The sequence below is a fragment of the Dermochelys coriacea genome, chromosome 1 (assembly GCF_009764565.3).
Source record: "Dermochelys coriacea isolate rDerCor1 chromosome 1, rDerCor1.pri.v4, whole genome shotgun sequence".
NCBI classification, from domain to species: Eukaryota; Metazoa; Chordata; order Testudines; family Dermochelyidae; genus Dermochelys; species Dermochelys coriacea.
This window is the reverse complement of record NC_050068.2, coordinates 181,195,334-181,215,705: the sequence shown is the minus strand read 5'-3', so window position 1 is coordinate 181,215,705 and position 20,372 is coordinate 181,195,334. Positions and strand designations below refer to the sequence as shown.

Sequence of the window (20,372 nt, the reverse complement as noted above, 5' to 3'; positions counted from 1 at the left end):
CAAGCCGTCAGGAACAGTATCCCCGATACTGTCACGGCTAACCTGGTGGCAGAACTTTGTGACTTTGTCCTCACCCATAACTATTTCACATTTGGTGACAATGCATACCTTCAAATCAGCGGCACTGCGATGGGTACCCGCATGGCCCCACAGTATGCCAACATTTTTATGGCTGACTTAGAACAACGCTTCCTCAGCTCTCATCCCCTAATGCCCCTACTCTACTTGCGCTACATTGATGACATCTTCATCATCTGGACCCATGGAAAAGAAGCTCTTGAGGAATTCCACCATGATTTCAACAATTTCCATCCCACCATCAACCTCAGCCTGGACCAGTCCACACAAGAGATCCACTTCCTGGACACTACGGTGCTAATAAGTGATGGTCACATAAACACCACCCTATATCGGAAACCTACTGACCGCTATTCCTACCTACATGCCTCTAGCTTTCATCCAGATCATACCACTCGATCCATTGTTTACAGCCAAGCGCTACGATATAACCGCATTTGCTCCAACCCCTCAGACAGAGACAAACACCTACAAGATCTCTATCATGCATTCCTAAAACTACAATACCCACCTGCTGAAGTGAAGAAACAGATTGACAGAGCCAGAAGAGTACCCAGAAGTCACCTACTACAGGACAGGCCCAACAAAGAAAACAGAACGCCACTAGCCATCACCTTCAGCCCCCAACTAAAACCTCTCCAACGCATCATCAAGGATCTACAACCTATCCTGAAGGACGAGCCATCGCTCTCTCAGATCTTGGGAGACAGACCAGTCCTTGCTTACAGACAGCCCCCCAATCTGAAGCAAATACTCACCAGCAACCACACACCACACAACAGAACCACTAACCCAGGAACCTATCCTTGCAACAAAGCCCGTTGCCAACTCTGTCCACATATCTATTCAGGGGATACCATCATAGGGCCTAATCACATCAGCCACACTATCAGAGGCTCGTTCACCTGCGCATCTACCAATGTGATATATGCCATCATGTGCCAGCAATGCTCCTCTGCCATGTACATTGGCCAAACTGGACAGTCTCTACGTAAAAGAATGAATGGACACAAATCAGACGTCAAGAATTATAACATTCAAAAACCAGTTGGAGAACACTTCAATCTCTCTGGTCACTCGATCACAGACCTAAGAGTGGCTATACTTCAACAAAAAAGCTTCAAAAACAGACTCCAACGAGAGACTGCTGAATTGGAATTAATTTGCAAACTGGATACAATTAATTTAGGCTTGAATAGAGACTGGGAATGGATGAGTCATTACACAAAGTAAAACTATTTCCCCATGGTATTTCTCCCTCCCACCCCACCCCCCACTGTTCCTCTGATATTCTCATTAACTGCTGGAATTAGCCTACCTGCTTGTCACCATGAAAGGTTTTCCTCCTTTCCCCCCCCCTGCTGTTGGTGATGGCTTATCTTAAGTGATCACTCTCCTTACAGTGTGTATGATAAACCCATTGTTTCATGTTCTCTGTGTGTGTGTGTATATAAATCTCTCCTCTGTTTTTTCCACCAAATGCATCCGATGAAGTGAGCTGTAGCTCACGAAAGCTTATGCTCTAATAAATTTGTTAGTCTCTAAGGTGCCACAAGTACTCCTTTTCTTTTTACTAACATGGCTGTTACTCTGAAACCTGTCATTGTATTATGTTACACTTTTTTTGGTAAATTGCAATATTACTTACAAAATGCAAATGAACACTTCAAAGTATAATGAATAACTTGGTCTATACTTTTTAAAAAGTACATTATACGAAGATTTGACTGTTCAAAAATACTTTGACATGATATATAATAGTTGCTAGAGTGGTAGATGGCCTGGCTTTTTTTTTTTTTTTTTTTTTTTTTTTTTTTTGTACAATGTATCAAGTACTTATCCTGGAAGAGGCTTTAGAGTGTATTTATTAACTTTTTAGTAACATTTGCACATCTCACTGGAGTGAATTGGCCATGCTACAATTCTGTGTGTGACAGAGTGAGATATTCCTGGCTCAGTTTAACCCAGTTTTGTACTGTAATTTCCATGTTGGATTCGGACACCCATCTTGTTTTATGTGCTGAGCTAATTTCTAATCTTGCCCAAGGTAAGGTTATTGTGTTGTATTCCAGTCAGCTACCCTTCCCAGGAAGGTGCTTGACACCTACTAAAGCACTATCCATGAGAAGCCAACAAGAGTACGTCTGCACAGAAAGCAGTATCCCATTGTGGTGAATCTCGGAGGTCTACAAACTCTGGCTCATGAGGCTCATGCTGCAGTGCTCAGGCACTACAAACTTGAGGGCGATGTGGGCTTCAGAGCCCAAGCTCCATCTTGAGCCTGAATGTCTACACAGCTATGTCTAGTGCTGTAACACAGGCCTGAGACTGTAGATGGGGCTCTAAGACTTGCTGCCACAGGATCCTGCTTGCTGTGTAGACATGCCCCAAGACAACAGTGTGTGTTTTTGAGCCTGTCTTCATGGCCACCCACATGGAACAGTAGAAGCCTGACTGGGGGAGGGGGCTGAAGTTTATCAGCCTGGGCACAAGACTATAAGGGGAGACTGTTTAAAAGGGCAACTGTGCTCTGGGATGTGGGGTTGTCCATTGCCACATGCAAGAAGAGCAAGCTGGAGATAGAGCAGTGAGGAGGGATTCTGCCTAGCCTGAAATATTGATAAGGCCTCAGACTCACAGAAAAGATGAGACCAGATTTTGGTGGTAGGGGGCTGGGGGAATTCAGGATTTTGGTTAATTTGCAAAGATCTGTTACTCTAGTGCTTTATTAGAATAAAGTGGTTATGAAATTCCATTGCTAAGCCTGTTTTCATTTCCTGTAACATTGTCCCTGAAGGGGTTAAACTAGAAGCCAGAGTGCTTGTAGCTAGGTGGATCTACAGGGGAGCAAGTGTCCAAAAGTAAGGCGCTGAGGAGGTCTAAGTCTCTGGTTCTAGAATTTGAGGCTGCTGAATTGATCTAGAGATCCAGAACTAGGAACTGTGACCAGATTCAATAGTTGGGGCAACTCACAACAGATTGGTATTGGTCCAGAGAGGCCTGGCCAGATTGTAAAACCAGGCATGGCTTGGTAACAGTCTGCTTGTTGTTTTTTTAATTAGTGTTCTGAGTGACAGTATACAAATATTTTTAGGTTTGAGTCTAGAGTAGTGTTTTGTTTTTGTTTCTTTGGTCTGATGGTGGTGATGACTGGGAGTGATTTTTACTAGGGCTGTTGATTAATCGCAGTTAACTCGTGCAATTAACTAAACAAATCTTGATTTAAAAAATTAATCATGATTAATCACAGTTTTAATTGCACTGTTAAACAAGAAACTACCAATTGAAATTTATTAAACATTTTGAATGTTTTTCTACATTTGCACATACGTCTTGTATTCTCTGTTGTACTTGAAATCAAAGCATATATCTTGATTATAAATATTTGCACTGTAAAAATACAGAAGAAATAGTATTTTTCAAATCACCTCCTACAAGTAGTGTAGTGCAATATTTGTCCTGAAAGTGTAACTTACAAATGTAGATTTTACTTTGTTACATAACTGCACTCAAAAACAAAACAATGTAAAACTTCAGAGGCTACAAGTCCACTCAGTTCTACTTGTTCAGCCAATCACTAAGACAAAAAAGTTTGTTTACATTTACAGGAGATAATGCTGCCCTCTTCCTATTTACAATGTTACCAGAAAGTGAGAACAGGCATTTGCATGGCACTTTTGTAGCCGACATAGTAAGGTATTTACCATTTGCCAGGTATGCTAAACATTCGTATGCCACTTAGATTAATAGATTCTAAGGTCAGAAGGGACCATTCTGATCATCTAGTCCAACCTCCTGCACAGTGCAGGCCACAGAATCTCACCCACCCACTCCTACGAAAAACCTCACCGATGTCTGAGCTATTGAAATCTTCAAATCGTGGTTTAAAGACTTCAAGGAGCAGAGAAAATGTGTAAATGAATGATTAGTGATGGGAGACACTGTGATACAGGAGGACCAGGGAGCAGTGGGTGAGTGCTAGAGGGGAAATATATAAACTCAAGGCTAATTAAGGCGTGGTTCCCTGTAGATTAGGGAAGGTGGCTGCAGGTTAATTGGAGCCTAAACTCCAATTAACTGTATAATATCCCGATCCTTCTCTGAATTGGCAATACCTCCCAGCTTTGTATCATCTGCAAACTTTATTAGCACACTCCCACTTTTTGTGCCAAGGTCAGTAATAAAAAGATTAATTAAGATTGGTCCCAAAACCGATCCCTGAGGAACTCCACTGGTAACCTCCCTCCAACCTGACAGTTCTCCTTTCAGTAGGACCTGTTGCAGTCTCCCCTTTAACCAATTCCTTATCCACCTTTTGATGTTCATATTGATCCCCATCTTCTCCAATTTAACTAATAATTCCCCATGTGGAACGGTATCAAATGCCTTACTGAAATCTAGGTAAATTAGATCCACTGCATTTCCTTTATCTAAAAAATCTGTTACTTTTTCAAAAAAGGAGATTAGGTTGGTTTGGCACAATCTACCTTTTGTAAAACCATGTTGTATTTTGTCCCATTTACCATTGACTTCGATGTCCTTAACTAATTTCTCCTTCAAAATTTTTTCCAGGACCTTGCATACTACAGATGTCAAACTAACTGGCCTGTAGTTACCTGGATCACTTTTTTTCCTTTCTTAAAAATAGGAACTATATTAGCAATTCTCCAATCATTTGGTACTACTCCTGAGTTTACAGATTTATTAAAAATTCTTGCTAATGGGCTTGCATGAGATTGCATTGCACTTCTTGTATTAAGTGAATTGAAAAATACTATTTCTTTTGTCTTTTTACAGTGCAAACACTTGTAATCAAAAATATATATAAACTGAGCACTGTACACTTTGTTCTGTATTCTAACAGAAATCAATATATTTGAAAATGTAGAAAACATACAAAAATGTAAATATATTGTATTCTGTTTAACAATGTGATTAATTTTTTTTAATTGCTTGACAACCCTATTTTTTAACATACAGAGGCATTGTTTTAATTTGGCTTTTTTTTTTTAAAAAAAAAAAAAGATCCTTTATTGCATTGTGGTGAAAGCTAGTGTATGCTGCTTTGGTTTGGGAAAAGCCAGAAGCTGTGTGTTTGTTGATTAGAAGGTTTTGAAGCAGTGACTTCATTGATGCTAAGTATTTCAACCCTGAGGTTTAGACGGCTAAACTATTCCCCACCTGCTATTTACCTGACACAGATTCTACTCTTGGATTATGAAAAACGTACAGTCACTGCTCTTTCTCCTTAGAGAGGATTTCTCTTTATTTCACCTGATAAGCTTTAAGGTGCTCCCTAGCACATCTGGGGTACTAGTGTATTATAAATAATATTGTTTTGGGTACTTTATTCTATAAGATGCTAACAATGGCCGCCGTTAAAAAGAAAAATGGACCTAGTTAAGGGAAAGCCAATTCTCTCCTACACTACAATTAAGTAAATCTTCTTATCCCTTATTTTAAATGTTTAATCTATAAAACATTTTTTCAGTAATAAGATCATGTAAAAAGTCAACAATTGGCAATATTATTGCCTTTTTTAATGAAAATCATACATAAGATGATACCTGTGAACTTCAAACAGAGTGTTCTTCATGTCTTTAAGAAAGAAAAACATAAATATAAAAATACAGTGTATAAGAAGAAATCATAATAGTTAGCTTTAGTAACATTCGAGTATAGCTGGGATACGGGAAGTGGCGGGTTGCCTTGCATATAACAAAATATTAGCAATCAGATGGGAAGCCAGCTTACTGAGAGTTTGGTAGAAATTAGAACCGAAAGGAATGACTGCAGTTTCCCCTTTCTTCCCCCCCCCCCCCCAAAAAAAATATTATACAATAACTTCAAAGATTTTTAAATATATATTTTGGTAAATTTAACTGTTGCATGAGGAGAATGTTACTTATGTTTCATTATAGTATTTGTTTTTTGTTTTGCTGAAATGCTTCTGTTCTTTTTGATTGAAACTGGGTTTACACAATTTTTGTACCAGTGGAATTATTTCAATGAAGGATGCTTTTATTTTTTTTTATTTTATTTAGTCTTTGGGTTTTGTTTTTTTGCTTGCTTTTACTGATTTAACTGTAACAATATAACCCCTGGTATGAATGCAGTTATATCAGTGCACCAGTATTGTTCATTCCTGTTCCTTTATAGGAATAAACTGGACTGGTGTACTCACCTTTATATCAATACAACTGCATACACACTAGGGGCCTTGTACTACTCTAACAATATTGGAATAGTTATCACAAGACAACCTCTGTGTAGACAAGCCCTATGAGTGCAAGTTCTTTTTTCTCCTTTGTCTTTGTGGTGTTCTAATGTGATTGATTTGATTTGAGGGCAGGGAAAGAAGAGTTCTCACTCCTAGTGTTTGAGTGCTTTTGTCTTCATTGTTGCATTTTGTTTTGGTGTGAATGGAAAATGGCTCCATGTGGGGGAGCTTATCTGATAACTGTAGTAAATGAGTACAGAAGAAATTGTGCTAATGGGCTTTAAGATTCTAGGAAAGGGAAGCCAGTTGCAAAGAGAACTCTTGAGCAGGCTAACAAAAGTTTTTTTGAATAGTAACTGCAAAACTAATGCATGGAGATAAAGGATTCAGCAAGTTGTGTATATGGCCCATTTGTGTTTCTGTTCAGAGGCACTAGTACCTATGATCAGGCTGGGCATTTAGTCTAAGGTAATGTTGTGTGTGCAAGAGAACATCTGACCTTCATTGTAATAAGTTGTAGTAATCTTCCTCTGACTCTGCTGACAATCTTCTAGCCCATATCCAAATGTATTTCACAGTCTCCCAGTCTCTTTCAACATGAAAACGGGGATGATAAATTTGAACCTTATAATGCTACAAGTCTTTCCCCTGCCAGCATTGCATCCCCCATTTATGCACTATTTTTCCCACTGGTCTGGGCCCACTTCTCACTCTATCACTTTCCTTTGTACCTCCTTTCCATGTGCTTGGAACCAAATGTATTCCTCCTTCAAATGACTCCTGAAACTACCCCTGTTCTGCACTGCCCATTGTTGTCTACTCTTCTGCTGTGTTATTTGCCTCCTTCCTTGCTTCATCTTCGTCTTGTCCTTCTTTTCCTTAATGCTATATTTTGTCTGTCTTCACCTTGGTCTGATTTTAGATTGTGAGCTCTTTTGGCCAGTAATTGTGTGGTTGGTCGGTCATCTGTGAAGTACCATGAAAAGTCATGATACTCTATAAGTATTTGTTGAAGTAGGAGCTTCATGTGTGAGGTTTTTTGGTGATATTTTAAAATAAAACTGAGTATAATTTTCCCTATTGGTAATTCTGAATGTCTGTTATTTCATGAATATTTATATGTTCATGAATCCTGATGTGTGTCACTTGGGATGTTCAGAAATTTTTTGCATCAAATACATGACAAATATAATGGCTCTTTTTAGTCAGTCTGGAGGAGTTTGCAAAAATAACTGACAGGGTTGTTTTACACATTTTTGCACTGAGTTTTGAAGCTCCCAGATAGCTTCGTTGCTTCTCAATTTTGACACCTATTTCAGTCCTCTGTGTAGTGTAATTAAGTATAAGGTGTATCTATAGGCCCCACATACAAGGTAGCGGTATTTGAATTTGAACAGCTTTCTTGAATCAGTCCAAACTTTAATTTTCAACTTCCCAATTTTTGTGCAGTTCCAGTTAAATACACTCAAAGAGCTGTCTGAAGTAGCTTTGGTACTACAGCAACAACCCCAAAAAACCCCACCCCCGACAATAGTTGTCCTTTATTTTTTATTTCACATTGTTTCAGAGCCAAAATATTTATATAACTTTTCTGAGCATTTGAGTTTCTCTTTTTTGGGGGGGCAGGGGAGGAGGAATCTTTCTTCCTCCTCTTCTATATTTTGTTTTTCTCGTCCATAAATATCTGACCCCATTGAATCCAGTGGCAAAACTCCCCAATGATTTCAATAGGGCCAGGATTTTGCCCACAATATATTAATCAATAGACTTCTCTGGGTTTAACTCTCCCTTTTAGAATCCATTATCCGTAAAATTATGAAATGCTAGATCAACATTTTGTATTGTGCGCTACATAGAAGGAAATATTTAGAATCTCTGTGGTCAAAACTTCAGTTTATAATAATTTTTCTCAACATCTATCACTTCTCTGTCTAAGACATTTGCAATTTAATAACATAAATGATGTGGAATGTTTCCATCATATGTTCTTTAATATTTCAGGACTCTCTAGAAAGTGAGTTTTAAATAATGTACGCTACATATCTAGGCACTAAAAGCAATGAAGATGTGTTAATTTGAAAGCCATTGCTGTTAGTAAGATGCGTTTCCACAACCCATTATTTATTTGGAAATAATGGTCAGGATATTGTGGTATAAAAATGTCAAAGCAGCCCAAATAGTTCACATTGCTACTCTAATTCATAAATATTCGATATTTTAAATGTATGAGTAAAATGGCTTCTGAAGTATCTGCAGAAAGATTGGGGGAAGCTTTATTTGGGAAAATATTAGTCTGGAATCACTAAAATATTCTAATATAATTCTTTGCCTTTCATTATTAACAGTGAATATTATCATCTATGCCCCATTCTGACATCTAATGCTCTGCTAAATATTATCAACATAAAGTATTTGGTGATAGAAACCTCCAAATAAGTATGTTAAAGTTGAAACAATCTTTTTTTAAAATTAAATGTTATTTTGCCATGTAGGTCTATTACAATTTAAATGAGGCAGCCAAATTTTTGTTGCATCTGGGTTTATTGGGGAGTAGTAGAAGACACACTGAATAATGCCTAGTCAGTGGAACAGCTGCCACTGACTTCAATGGACTTTGGATCTGGCTTTGAGGGATTTTCTGTTATAGCTATGCCGAGTCTATTTTGCCATGTAAACAAGCCTTAAATCAGTGGTCCTCAACCTTTCCAGAGTACTGTACCCCTTTCATGAGTCTGTACCCCCAAGTTTCACCTCACTTAAAAACTACTTGCTTACAAAATCAGACATAAAAATGCAACAGTGTCACAGTACATTATTACTGAAAAATTGCTTACATTCTCATTTTGTCTGTATGAAATTTTAATTTGTACTGACTTTGCTACTGCTTTTTATGTAGCCTATTGTAAAACTAGGCAAATATCTAGACGAGCTGATGTACCCTCTGGAGGACCTCTGAGTATTCCCAGGGGTAAACAGACTCCTAGTTGAGAACCACTGCCCTAAGTCACCTGGCGCCTCCATGTATAGACATTATATAGAGTATAGATTTCTCAACAGAATTTTTTTGTGCCTGGGCAGATAAAATGAATAATGCAATTATAATTACCTGGAATGTGAGGACTGAACACTTTTACTGGCATGAGTTTTGGGAGTTTTTGTTTTTTAATTCCTATGTAAAGCCAGTTGTGAAGTGGTTCAGTGAGAAGAGACCAATTAATCAGAAATAGAATATGAGAAATTGAAAAGGGATTGGGTGTAGGACAAGATTATTTTTTTTGCGGGGGGGGGGGGAGGAAAAACTTGTGATGGTATTGATTAAGATAATTCAATAATTTCTCCCCCAGTGGAGTCTGACAATGAAGGTAGAAATGGGAGGGCTAATAAATAATAATTCTTATACCACAAATGAGAAAACACAAAGCTGCTTTTTTTTTTAAACTGCAGAAATTGTAAATTGGGGATGAGGGGAGAAGGGTGACTAGTGAATTTCAGATACATTAAAGACATGACAATGTCTTATCCTGAACAATGTAGCACATTCAGCCAGTAAACTATTAACTATAACTTTCAAACTAAGTCTGATTTGCACATGGGTGTACAAGAACCCCCAAGCAAGCTACACATACTTTTCTGTAGTGTTCAGTGCCCATAACTAGGATAGATAATTTAATGATGTCCACAACAAAAGCTAGAGAATTGCAAAATCTCATGTTCTGAGTTACCAATTCATAATGTGATTTGACTTAATCTGGTAAACAAGTTTAAATCAGTAACAAAAGCATGGGACTAACATTATTTATTAGAGCAAAAGGAATTCAGAAAAAAAATATAAAAATTGAAATAAAATATTTGGAAAATAGAAAGATGTATATTGGAGTAGGAGGAGAAAAACCCTCTAGGGAAAGGACTCAAAGCTGTAGGAAGCAGAACAACTAGTTATACCTCTAGACCAGTGGTTCCCAAATTTGTTCCGACTCTTGTGCAGGGAAAGTCCCTGGTGGGCCGGGCCGGTTTGTTTAGCTGCTGTGTCCGCGGGTTCGGCTGATTGCGGCTCCCAGTAGCCGCGGTTTGCTGCTCCAGGCCAATGGGAGCCGCAAGAACTGGCGGCCAGTACGACCCTCGGCCCACGTCGCTTCCCATTGGCCTGGAGCAGCAAACCGCAGCCACTGGGAGCTACGATCGGCCAAACCTGTGGAGGTAAACAAACCATCCTGGCCCGCCAGGGGCTTTCCCTACACAAGCGGTGGAACAAGTTTGGGAACCTCTGCCCTAGACAGAAAAAGTTAAGGGAATGGCAACTCAAATCTGCAAAAACACAAGAGGTTAGAGTAGGGGAGCATGTGTTTTTCTGAAATATTTTTGCTGTAATGGATATCTACACACAATCTATGTTAAATATTTACATCATTCAACACATGAGACTAGTTGTCCACCATGCTAAAGAATAAAACAAAATAGCTTCTCAGATATGCAAACAGTTCTTTTGAATAAGAATAAGAACATTGATGTCCATCATACCATTAAGCAGAATTTACATATAATAAAAGCAGAATAGAAGAATAACAGAGAGAGAGAGAGAGGCTTTCTTACTACGTTATAGGATGGTTGGTTGTTTTGTTTTGGTTTTTTTTTTCAAATTTTAGCAGAATTTGAAACTGCTGTTCCTTTTACCTTCTAAATCAAAAAAATTGGGAAGGCCAGGGTATCATTACAGGCTTAGAGAAATATCTTTATTGTCTCTGTCTCTTATTTGCTAAATGATGTTGTCGGAAATAGATTACAATGAATATGATTTGCAGAAAGTATTTTAGGAGTACTTGAACTTGAAAAGTGCTGTGATCAGCAAAATGTTTAAATTAAAAAAAAAAATCTTAAGAATTGCGGACTCTAGTATATGTCAAAGAAATTAGACCCTCTCGTAGAGGAGGGGAAGTGTTTATAACATCTAAGCAGAATTAAACATTAACTGCATTTATCTAAGCTGACACCCTGTGTACCAAGACATAGCATGATGGACTTTGAAATAGTCAGTATGTTAAACTGGAAAATAAAACTGATGGACCTTTTAACTGTAGAATAAATATTCGATTAATACAACATCTTGCAAGAGTGCAGACGTCTAAGAATTCTTCAGCAGGAGATAGACCGTAACCTGTGAAGTCTCTTGAATTTAAATATAGTCTTTGGTATGAGATACAGCAAATGGTCTGATAATGGTTTCTTTGCATTAACCTATGCCTGCTTGCCTTTACTACTGAATGAAAAATACAACAGATCTGTCTGCTTTGACAAGTAAACATTTATTGTAAGTGACATGTATTTCAAAAGGATCTTCTTTGGAGGACAAAAGGTGAGTAACAAATAAATGCCATTTTTTTAAAAAGTATCAAAAGCAATAAAAGCCAATATACCATAAGCAGTTTTGTGTTGACAGTGTAATTGTGTGCGCACATGTAGTTGTATATTATTTTTCTAGATCTGGGCAGGGAACAGTTTCTGTCCCATCAAAATTTTTAAGACTTCAAATGTTTTCCTTTTTCATAATAGTCCAGTTATTAGGGTATTTAGCTATGATGTGAGAGACTTAGATCCAAATCCCTGCATCTAACACATGCAAGGTGAGTGCCCTGTTGGGCTATTAGTTATTCTGAGATGGGTCTCTTTCTTTGACCAGCAGTTCCAGTCTGGGCCTGCAAAAAAGTTAAGTTCAAAATGCCTTCTCTCCAACAATGTTTTGGTTTTGATGAATCTGCAATTTGTGACAAAAACCCATTTTGTCAAAACATTTGAGTTTTAATTTTTTCAATTCTTTTCTTATGTGGCTTTTTTATGTTTGATTCATTTCAAAGACTGTATTTCAGTATTAGCTCACAGTATTAATTGGAATTTCCCCCTTTTTAAGAAATTTATTTTAATAAATCAAGGTATAATTTTGGATTATCTACTTCAAATATGGACATAATTAACACACTCTTTGTACATAAACAATTCATATTACTTAGGGTGTGCAACAAAGCAAGAGACACTATCCACATACAGAGATATGTAGATCTGACCCATAAGGCAAGCAAATATGTAGCTTCTAATTTGGGGTGAAAGACATAGTGATGGGGCAATGCTGTGAGAACACCCACTCCAGGCATAGGCTGCTCCCAGCGACTTGCAACTAAATGGTACTAGCCAATATCTCTGGTCCCAGACACAACCCTAGGAACCTCCCTCTTGCAGTGTCCAGTTAAGCCCGCTGGACGCTACAAGCTTATACGAGTTCTTCAGTGTAACAAAGAAATTGATATGTACCAGGCTGCTTATCCCAAGGGGAGTCTCTGACATGTTTCAAACCAAACACATTGCTTCAGGTAGAATAAACTAACACATTTATTAACTATAAAGATAGATTTTAATTGATTATAAGTCAAAGCATAACAAGTCAGATTTGGTCAAATGAAATAAAAGCAAAACTCATTTTAAGATCTTAACCCTTTCAATGCCCTTACAAACTTAGATGCTTCTCACCACAGGCTGGCTGGTTGCTCTTCAGCCAGGCTCTCCCCTTTGATCAGCGCTTCAGTCGCTTAATGTGGAAGCGAGATTTGGGTGGAAGAGAGAGGAAGAGCATGGCAAATGTGTCTCCCTTTTACCATGTTCTTTCTGCCCTCTTGGCTCTCCACCCCCCAACCCACCCCTTGTTCGGAATCAGGTGAGCATTACCTCATTGCAGTTCCAAACTGACCAAAGGAAGGAGGGTGACTCCCTCGAGAGTCCAACAGATTCTTTTGTTGCTGTCTAGGGCTGCGTCCTTTGTTCCTGTGAGGCTGGGCTGGGTTTGTTCCATACACACCCGGATGAGGTGTGAACTTCCTCTCAGCTCTTGTAGAGTTTTTTCCTGGCTTATTTTAAGCCATGAGGATACCTTTTCAGCCTCATAACTATATACATGAAATTATAACCTATAACATTTCTGTAACAATTACTATAACAACTATGCTCAGTGCATCATGAGCCTTCCAAAGACACCCAACATGAAAAACTTTGCATTGGATCCTACACAATCATTTTATAAAGCTGAACATGGGGGTGTAGGGTGTTTCCTCCAAGGTACAGATCATCACAGATAGTTCTTCTAATTTTTGAGGGCCAGGAAGAAAAGTTATTAATCAATCCAGGCATATCTGTTCTCTCTGCGTCTTCCAGAATGATCTGCAAAGAAAGTGATTGGGACAAGAGAAAGCACTCGATATATAAAGGGGTGTGATGAATGTATGGATACATGTTGAGCAGGAGATGCAATGGAATCAAAAATACTGGGGGGGAAAAGGATTAGCCAAAGGTGTGAAGGGGAGAGCCACTAACTAGATGGTACATGCAGAATATGTTCTGTCAATAAAAAGCCCAGAGAAACAGGAAAGGTGTGGCTTTTTGCCTCAATTTAAAATATGAAATAGATGAAATCAATTACCCTTGTGAATAGGAGTCATTTCACTGACTTAAAAGAGCACTGATTTAGACTCTTGGGCCCACGCTATTGAAAGGTACTTGGTTGTTGCTGCACTCAGTCTTGCAGCTCCTAACTGATTTAGGTGTCTGAACCTCATTTTCAAAAGGGATTTAGGCCCTTAAGAGACTTAGGCCTTTTGAAATTAATACTAACACCTAAATCAGTTAGGTGTTGAAAGGTTGAGTACAGCAACAGCTAAATACATTTAAAAATCTGGACCTAGGTCTCTGGAGCAGAACACGTATTTATTTGACAACTCCATTTTAAATTTTAGCTGCTTTTTTCACTGTTTAATTTTTACCCTTTTGGAGTGTTTGTCAAGCAGTTTTTGCATCAGGGTTGTTTTTCTGTTTAAGAAATACAAAGTAATTGTCTTGCCACCATCTGCTTTATACACCAAATATATCATACAACAGTTTGGAGAGACCAGCTTTCACAGTATATGGACCTAGACCCAAACCCTTTCACACATTTTAAGGGGAGGTGACTTGGGAATTGACTTAAGTGAGAGGGACTCCATGTGGGAGAAGGAGTCTTCCTGCATGGAGCTTATTTGAAGACTGGGGCCTAAGCTGATATTACCATATTTTTAAGGCAATGTAGAGATGTTTTAGTTCTTTAAGTATACTAATTAACAGACTGAAACAGACTTGGTAACAAAAATGAAAAAAAAAATTGATGTGTGAGACTTGTAGAATATTTTGATTTTATCTTACCAAGAGTATCGGAATGTCTAGAGAAATGAGGATTAGGGTAGCAATCTTTTGAAATGTTTGTTTTCTGAAAAGGATGTTACAAGCTACAAGATCTGACTTCAGATACCTCAGAATTCCATTTAAAAAAAAAAAAAACTTTTTACCATTGATGTAATTTTAAGTTCCCTTAAGCACTTATTCTATGCTACAATACATTGCTGCCCCCCTCTTTTGCAGTTATGTTGTGTGATCCCACAAAACTGCCCTTTTGTCTAATCAGTTTAGTCTTGCTCTTTAGGAGACTGCTGGTGTATAAAACTGCTATCAAAACTGTCTGAAAAGGAAAAAGATCAACACAATTTTAGCAGCCCCTTGGGCTTCAGCCAAGCACTAACCAGCACCAGCTAAATATTGCAAAATAATTTATGTTGAAGGTTTTAATATATTTATAGTTTAATATACAAATGCATTGATGATAAATTGACAGCACAGTGAATATGGCAGTAATGCACAGGTCCCATTAGAATTGTGCAATTGATAATTTGTACACATCAGCTTATCCCTTGGTGTCAGGAAAGAAATATATAATATCTACAGCATGTAGGCAATGGTACACTTTAATTAATTCCGTAGTAAAATTATTATGCATTACAGTGTAGAGAAACAAAGCAAAAACATTCACTAATCAAAATGTTCAGTTAACAGAGCTTTTTTCCCCCGATTAGTTTCATTGTCTTGCATTGCATCACTTATACCAGCTGGCTTGTTGTCACTTTATAATTTGGACCTTCACATCAAACAGCAAAAAATTAATTACAGGAAAAGAAATCTCAATAGTACTTCTGTGAGTAGAGGTTTTCACAATTACTCAAACGTGAATATTGCTGTATGTGGAAGAAATGAAAACTGGAGGGGGTGACCTAGCATATACTTTACTGGAACCATTCATTTTAATATACTTTAATAATTTCCCTTCTTCAAAACGCAGATTTTAAACATCTTTTCCCATACATAAAGATTCCTTAAAATATATAAAGTTTCTCAGAACTTTTGTATATGGTATAAGATTGCAGTAGGCTGATGTGACTACCGGACCACACAAGTGCTATGAGTTCCTATGCAGGCCATATGCTGCCTATATTGATAGTTACCCCTGGTGTTCACATAGTGCTTAAAGATCTACCCTCCCCAGAACCCAGTCAGGACAACTAACGATCAGGCTCATGGTCATTAAGACAATGTCAGTCGAGCTGTAAATAATTTTGAGGGCACCATGAAACCTGAACAGGTCTCCTGGTCTTACTAATGAACTATCTACCACAGAGAACAAGAAAATTTCCTACCATTTCCACCTCTTCCCAAATCCCTTTAAAAAAAAAAAAAAAAAAAGGGCGGGGGAGGGAGGGAAAGACTCTCCCATTTCAGCTACCAGAATGCACCTGATACAAGAATAATAGGAAAGGCTGGGGTCCACCTGTACCACCTCTGGCAAATAGCAGCATTGCCATCAGCAATTCCATGTGGTGTAGAAAAGTCCCAAAACACAAATTATTATTTAAATTAAAAGAAAATATGATGGCTGGGAGATCTGTCCCTCACTTACTAAGGACATGCATAGCATTATCCCAGTCCTGGTGGTGTACTAACTCCCATAGTCTTTGTGAACCTATCCAGAGTCTTTGAAGGAATGTGTGAAAATGACATAAAAGGAATTACTGAAATTTCACCAAACATCTACGCAAGCTCTAGTATATACTGTGTTTTGGTAGAGGAGGGGTGGGGGGAAGAGGAAACCAAACCATCTCCTGGATACTTAATCTATATGTGTAGCAACATTATCTGCATTCCACAGTATGTGACACCAGGAAGGCCTGGAGGACATTTCCAAGGTGGCAGATGTTAATGTGGGTTATCAAACAGGCTTGTGTGAATATTCGTGGTTCAGGCTATAGGAACGTTAGTTTGGTCAAAGAAATGATTAAAAGAAAAAAGAGACAACTACAAAAAAAATATATAGGAAACTCTTTTGCAATATTATTATATGCATTAGAGATGTGCAAACACGTGGCAAATTGAATTTCATGTTGACAAACATAGCCATTACATTTCACATTCGATTCAAAACCATAAACAAAAATATGAAATAAATGAATCAGAATCACAGTAGGACTTTTACAATGACCTTGGAATAATAGTGGACTGCACACAAACTGTGTTGACAATATGGTGAGGAAATTAAAAAAAGATACTGAGGTACTGTTGCAAAAGAGAATATGCATCTAATCAAATTTAATATTCTCTTTTAAAAGCCAAATTAGGATATTCTCCAGCTGCGATCTCCCTATTATTTAAAAGATTTTGGAGCATGTGGAATCGTATAGTGAAAGATGGCCGAAAAAAACCCAACCCTTAAAAGTCAGATACTACATTTGCTGTGAAGGCAGGCAAGGAAATCAAAATCTGTCCATTTAAGGATAAAGTAAGCACTGGAATATAAATATATAGATATAGTTAGTTATAGATACTATTGAATGGGTTAGACAATAAGACTTCAGGTTAGTGTTTCCATTTTCCAAAATAGGAGAAATCTCATACATACAAATCTCAACATTTTAATATTTCTAAAAGAAACAAAAAGACCAGTAGTTGGTCCTTTTTTGAAACAGACAAAACAGATCATGAACCAAAAGGGCTAACAGGGAAAGGGGAACTTAATATAGTGTAGAAATTCAATAAAAGGTTAGGTAACTTGTTGAAGACAGGAAAATTTTTATAAAGTGGGTTTTATATCCTTTTGGTGGACTATATATCATTTTTGATACCTGTTGTTTGTTTTTAGACATCTTTTGGGTAACATGAGAAGCTGGATAGTCTTGCTTTGTAAAGTCAGCCTTAACATCAAGCAATCCAGCTATGATATATAAGGTCAGAGTGGTCTTTAAGAAAACATTTGCTCTTCCATGACAAAAGAGTTTCCAATTATTAAGACAAAAATCAAGTGTAGTTTTTGGACTGTGGTATGGATAAAGGTAGCTCATATTTGGGACAGCAATACCCTTTCATTACTCCATCACGATTACTCTGTCACTTGTCTCTCCATCTCAAGTGAGAATTCACCTCTCACAGAATGTCATGCTTGATTATCATCTTAGCGCTCACTGAGCTGACAGTTTACCAAAAAAAAGCTGAAGGCTTTTTAAATCTTTGAAACCAAAACAGAGAATGAAGCGGGTGACTACAGTGCTGGAGACAATGTATGCTCAGGTTCCCAGTGTCTCTTAATCATGTCTATGTATATTTCTTACCATTTCCTAATGAATATTTTTAAATACAGGTAATGAATTTGGGCATCCAGAATGGTTAGACTTCCCCAGAAAAGGAAACAATGAGAGTTACCATTATGCCAGGAGACAGTTTCATTTAGCCGATGATCACATTCTTCGCTATAGATTCCTAAATGCATTTGACAGAGATATGAATAAATTGGAAGAAAGATTTGGCTGGCTTGCATCTCCCCCGGTAAGCTATGTACGCTAAATGTTATGTTTTGGTCACCAGTAGTGTACATGTTCAGAATTACAAGAATATAAAATCTATATGCAAAAATTTTAAATGGCACTTTATTATGCACTGTAATGCCCTGTTACATATTTGAGATTGTCAAAACATGTCACTGAAGTCTCTTCTGCAGATAATGAAAATCTGGAACAGTGTCTTGTTTTCTTTCACAGGGAGCTTTTTCTTATTATTTTTTTGCTTCTTCATTTAGAAACTTTAATTCAGATTGGTTAAAGCAAATAATGAAACTCTGCCAATTGAAAAATTGCTTTGGAAATGTCTTAATTGTTTTGACAATTTCTTTTCATGTCAATAATTATTCTGTCATCAGGAAAACACTTTCCATGTAGTGTATCTTATGTTATAGTCTCCTGAACTTCAAGCTGTCAATGCTATATTTACAGTTATACCTGCATATTGTATTGTACTGCTTTTGTTATAAAACTGACAGACTAATAGACCTTCTGTAGTTTCTCAATGTTAAATAAGTTTTAGATGGCATTATAGCTTTGGCACACATACTCACTAAGTATATTCTGTTCAGAATCCTTTCTCTTTAAAGGACTGTTTGAAATGGCCATGTAGTTATTTTCTTTGTGTGTGGCTTTAACAAACAGATAGAGCAAAGGTATTGCATATGGAATAGTTTTTTGTTGCAGGTCCTACGTATCCTAGCATGATTGATCATCAATGCCATTTTCAGCACTAAGGGGCAAATATTGATCCTTCCCCATATCACATTATGCAATACAAAAAAGCATCCTGCTTATTTCGAATCTTCTGTTCAACTTCTAAATGACCCACAGTGGCAGTGATGCTGATCCAGACTAGAAAGAGTTGGTGCCTTTTTTTAAAACTAAGGGACATTCACAACCATTTTTGGGAAGAAGCGTGTGTGGACGCTGATGCATAATTTATCTTTGCCTCAAAAGAATTCTCATCAGGTGTCTTTTTTTTTTTTTCAGTTGCCACTGTAAAATGTATATTTGAATTCTGCTCCACCTTTTTCTTTTACATCTTACTTAGCTGTTTAAAAATTAAAGATATAGTTTTCTGATCTGAAATCTTATATTAAGTTATATACCCTGTGAGAGAGTTTATGGTTTAAAGCTGTATTGATACCAGAGTTAATCTTTTTGTCAGTTTTGCTTTTAGTTAAATTCAAGCAAAGTTGCAATGTAACTTCCTATTGTAGTGCATTTTAATTACAAATAAGGAATGTATTATTTTTGTAACAACTAAAATGTAACTATTATTTTCTTCCCAGGCTTTTGTGACTGAAAATCATGAATCAAATAAGGTCATCGTATTTGAGAGGGCAAATCTAATTTTTATATTCAATTTCCATCCATCTAAAAGCTATGCTGAATACAGAGTGGGTGCTGAAACTCAAGGAAAATATCCTTTTGTTTACTATTCTGCTTGGTCATAGAAGTTCAAAGCTTACCTTTAATTTTATTTTTAACTTGAATACAAACTAATGAAAAGGTAAGAAATAATGTTTTGTTTACTTTTTTATATCCACATAATAAGCTTACAATGTTTGATATTGTATAGTGTACAGTAAAAAAAACATACTGTAAAGTAAATGTAGATTCCTAACTATACTTGTGTATGATCATCCAGCAGGAAGTGCAAGTAGAAGTAGCAGTTTGAGAACATGTTCAGTTCTTATTCTAATGCCCTGTTTTTAGTATGTGCTAAGTGTTGTTGTTGTTGTTGTTGTTGTTGTTGTTGTTACTACAGTATGGAAACTATGCCACTAGATGGTTGTGAGGAGCCGCCCCACACTGTAGTCCTGGTTAGGCCTTGGCCGGTGAGTCAGAACACAACTTCTGTGTCTGACAAATTTGCTTTGTGAACTTGGGCAAATTACACCATTTACCTGTGCATCGGTTACCCATATGTGTAAAATTATACTAGTCTGTGCTACCTGATTTTTCATAAAGTCCTTTGAGGTCTGCAGATGGAAAACAACAACTTCTTATTAAGCCCATTTTAAAGATGGCAAAATTCAAACAGAAAGTTAGTCTGACTAGACTGGCAGGCCCTGTGTTGCAATGGATTAGACTTTGGCCTGCAAGCCAAATGACCTGCAGATTTGCGGTGTAATTTTATGGGTATCTACCACAGTTGTAAGCCATAATTAAATCCCAAACCTGAATATTAGCTTAGTCATTCCTTGTTTCCAAGCCTTCTCAGATTCCAGAGGTTCAGTACTCAAACCTGCTTTTGGACTGGTATGAATTACCAGTCACTGTTTTAAAAATTACTGAGGTGTTCAGTTTAGGGCTTCTATTCCCAAGCATTTTTAGCTAGTTTT

The 20,372-nt window shown here is 37.4% G+C and overlaps 1 protein-coding gene across 4 annotated transcripts in view; it reads left to right on the top strand.

The window, feature by feature from the left end:
• GBE1 (1,4-alpha-glucan branching enzyme 1) overlaps positions 1 to 20,372 on the top strand; it is a 274,774-nt gene that overhangs the window by 213,628 nt on the left and 40,774 nt on the right. For 3 of the 4 annotated variants that reach the window (XM_043509634.1, XM_043509617.1, XM_038403530.2), the window contains 2 exons: positions 17,826 to 18,010; positions 19,317 to 19,447. In XM_043509634.1, the coding sequence (XP_043365569.1) occupies positions 17,826 to 18,010; positions 19,317 to 19,447 (316 nt within the window). Of the gene's footprint in view, positions 1 to 17,825; positions 18,011 to 19,316; positions 19,538 to 20,372 lie in introns of all 4 variants that reach the window. The other variant, XR_006279482.1, reaches the window with a different exon arrangement.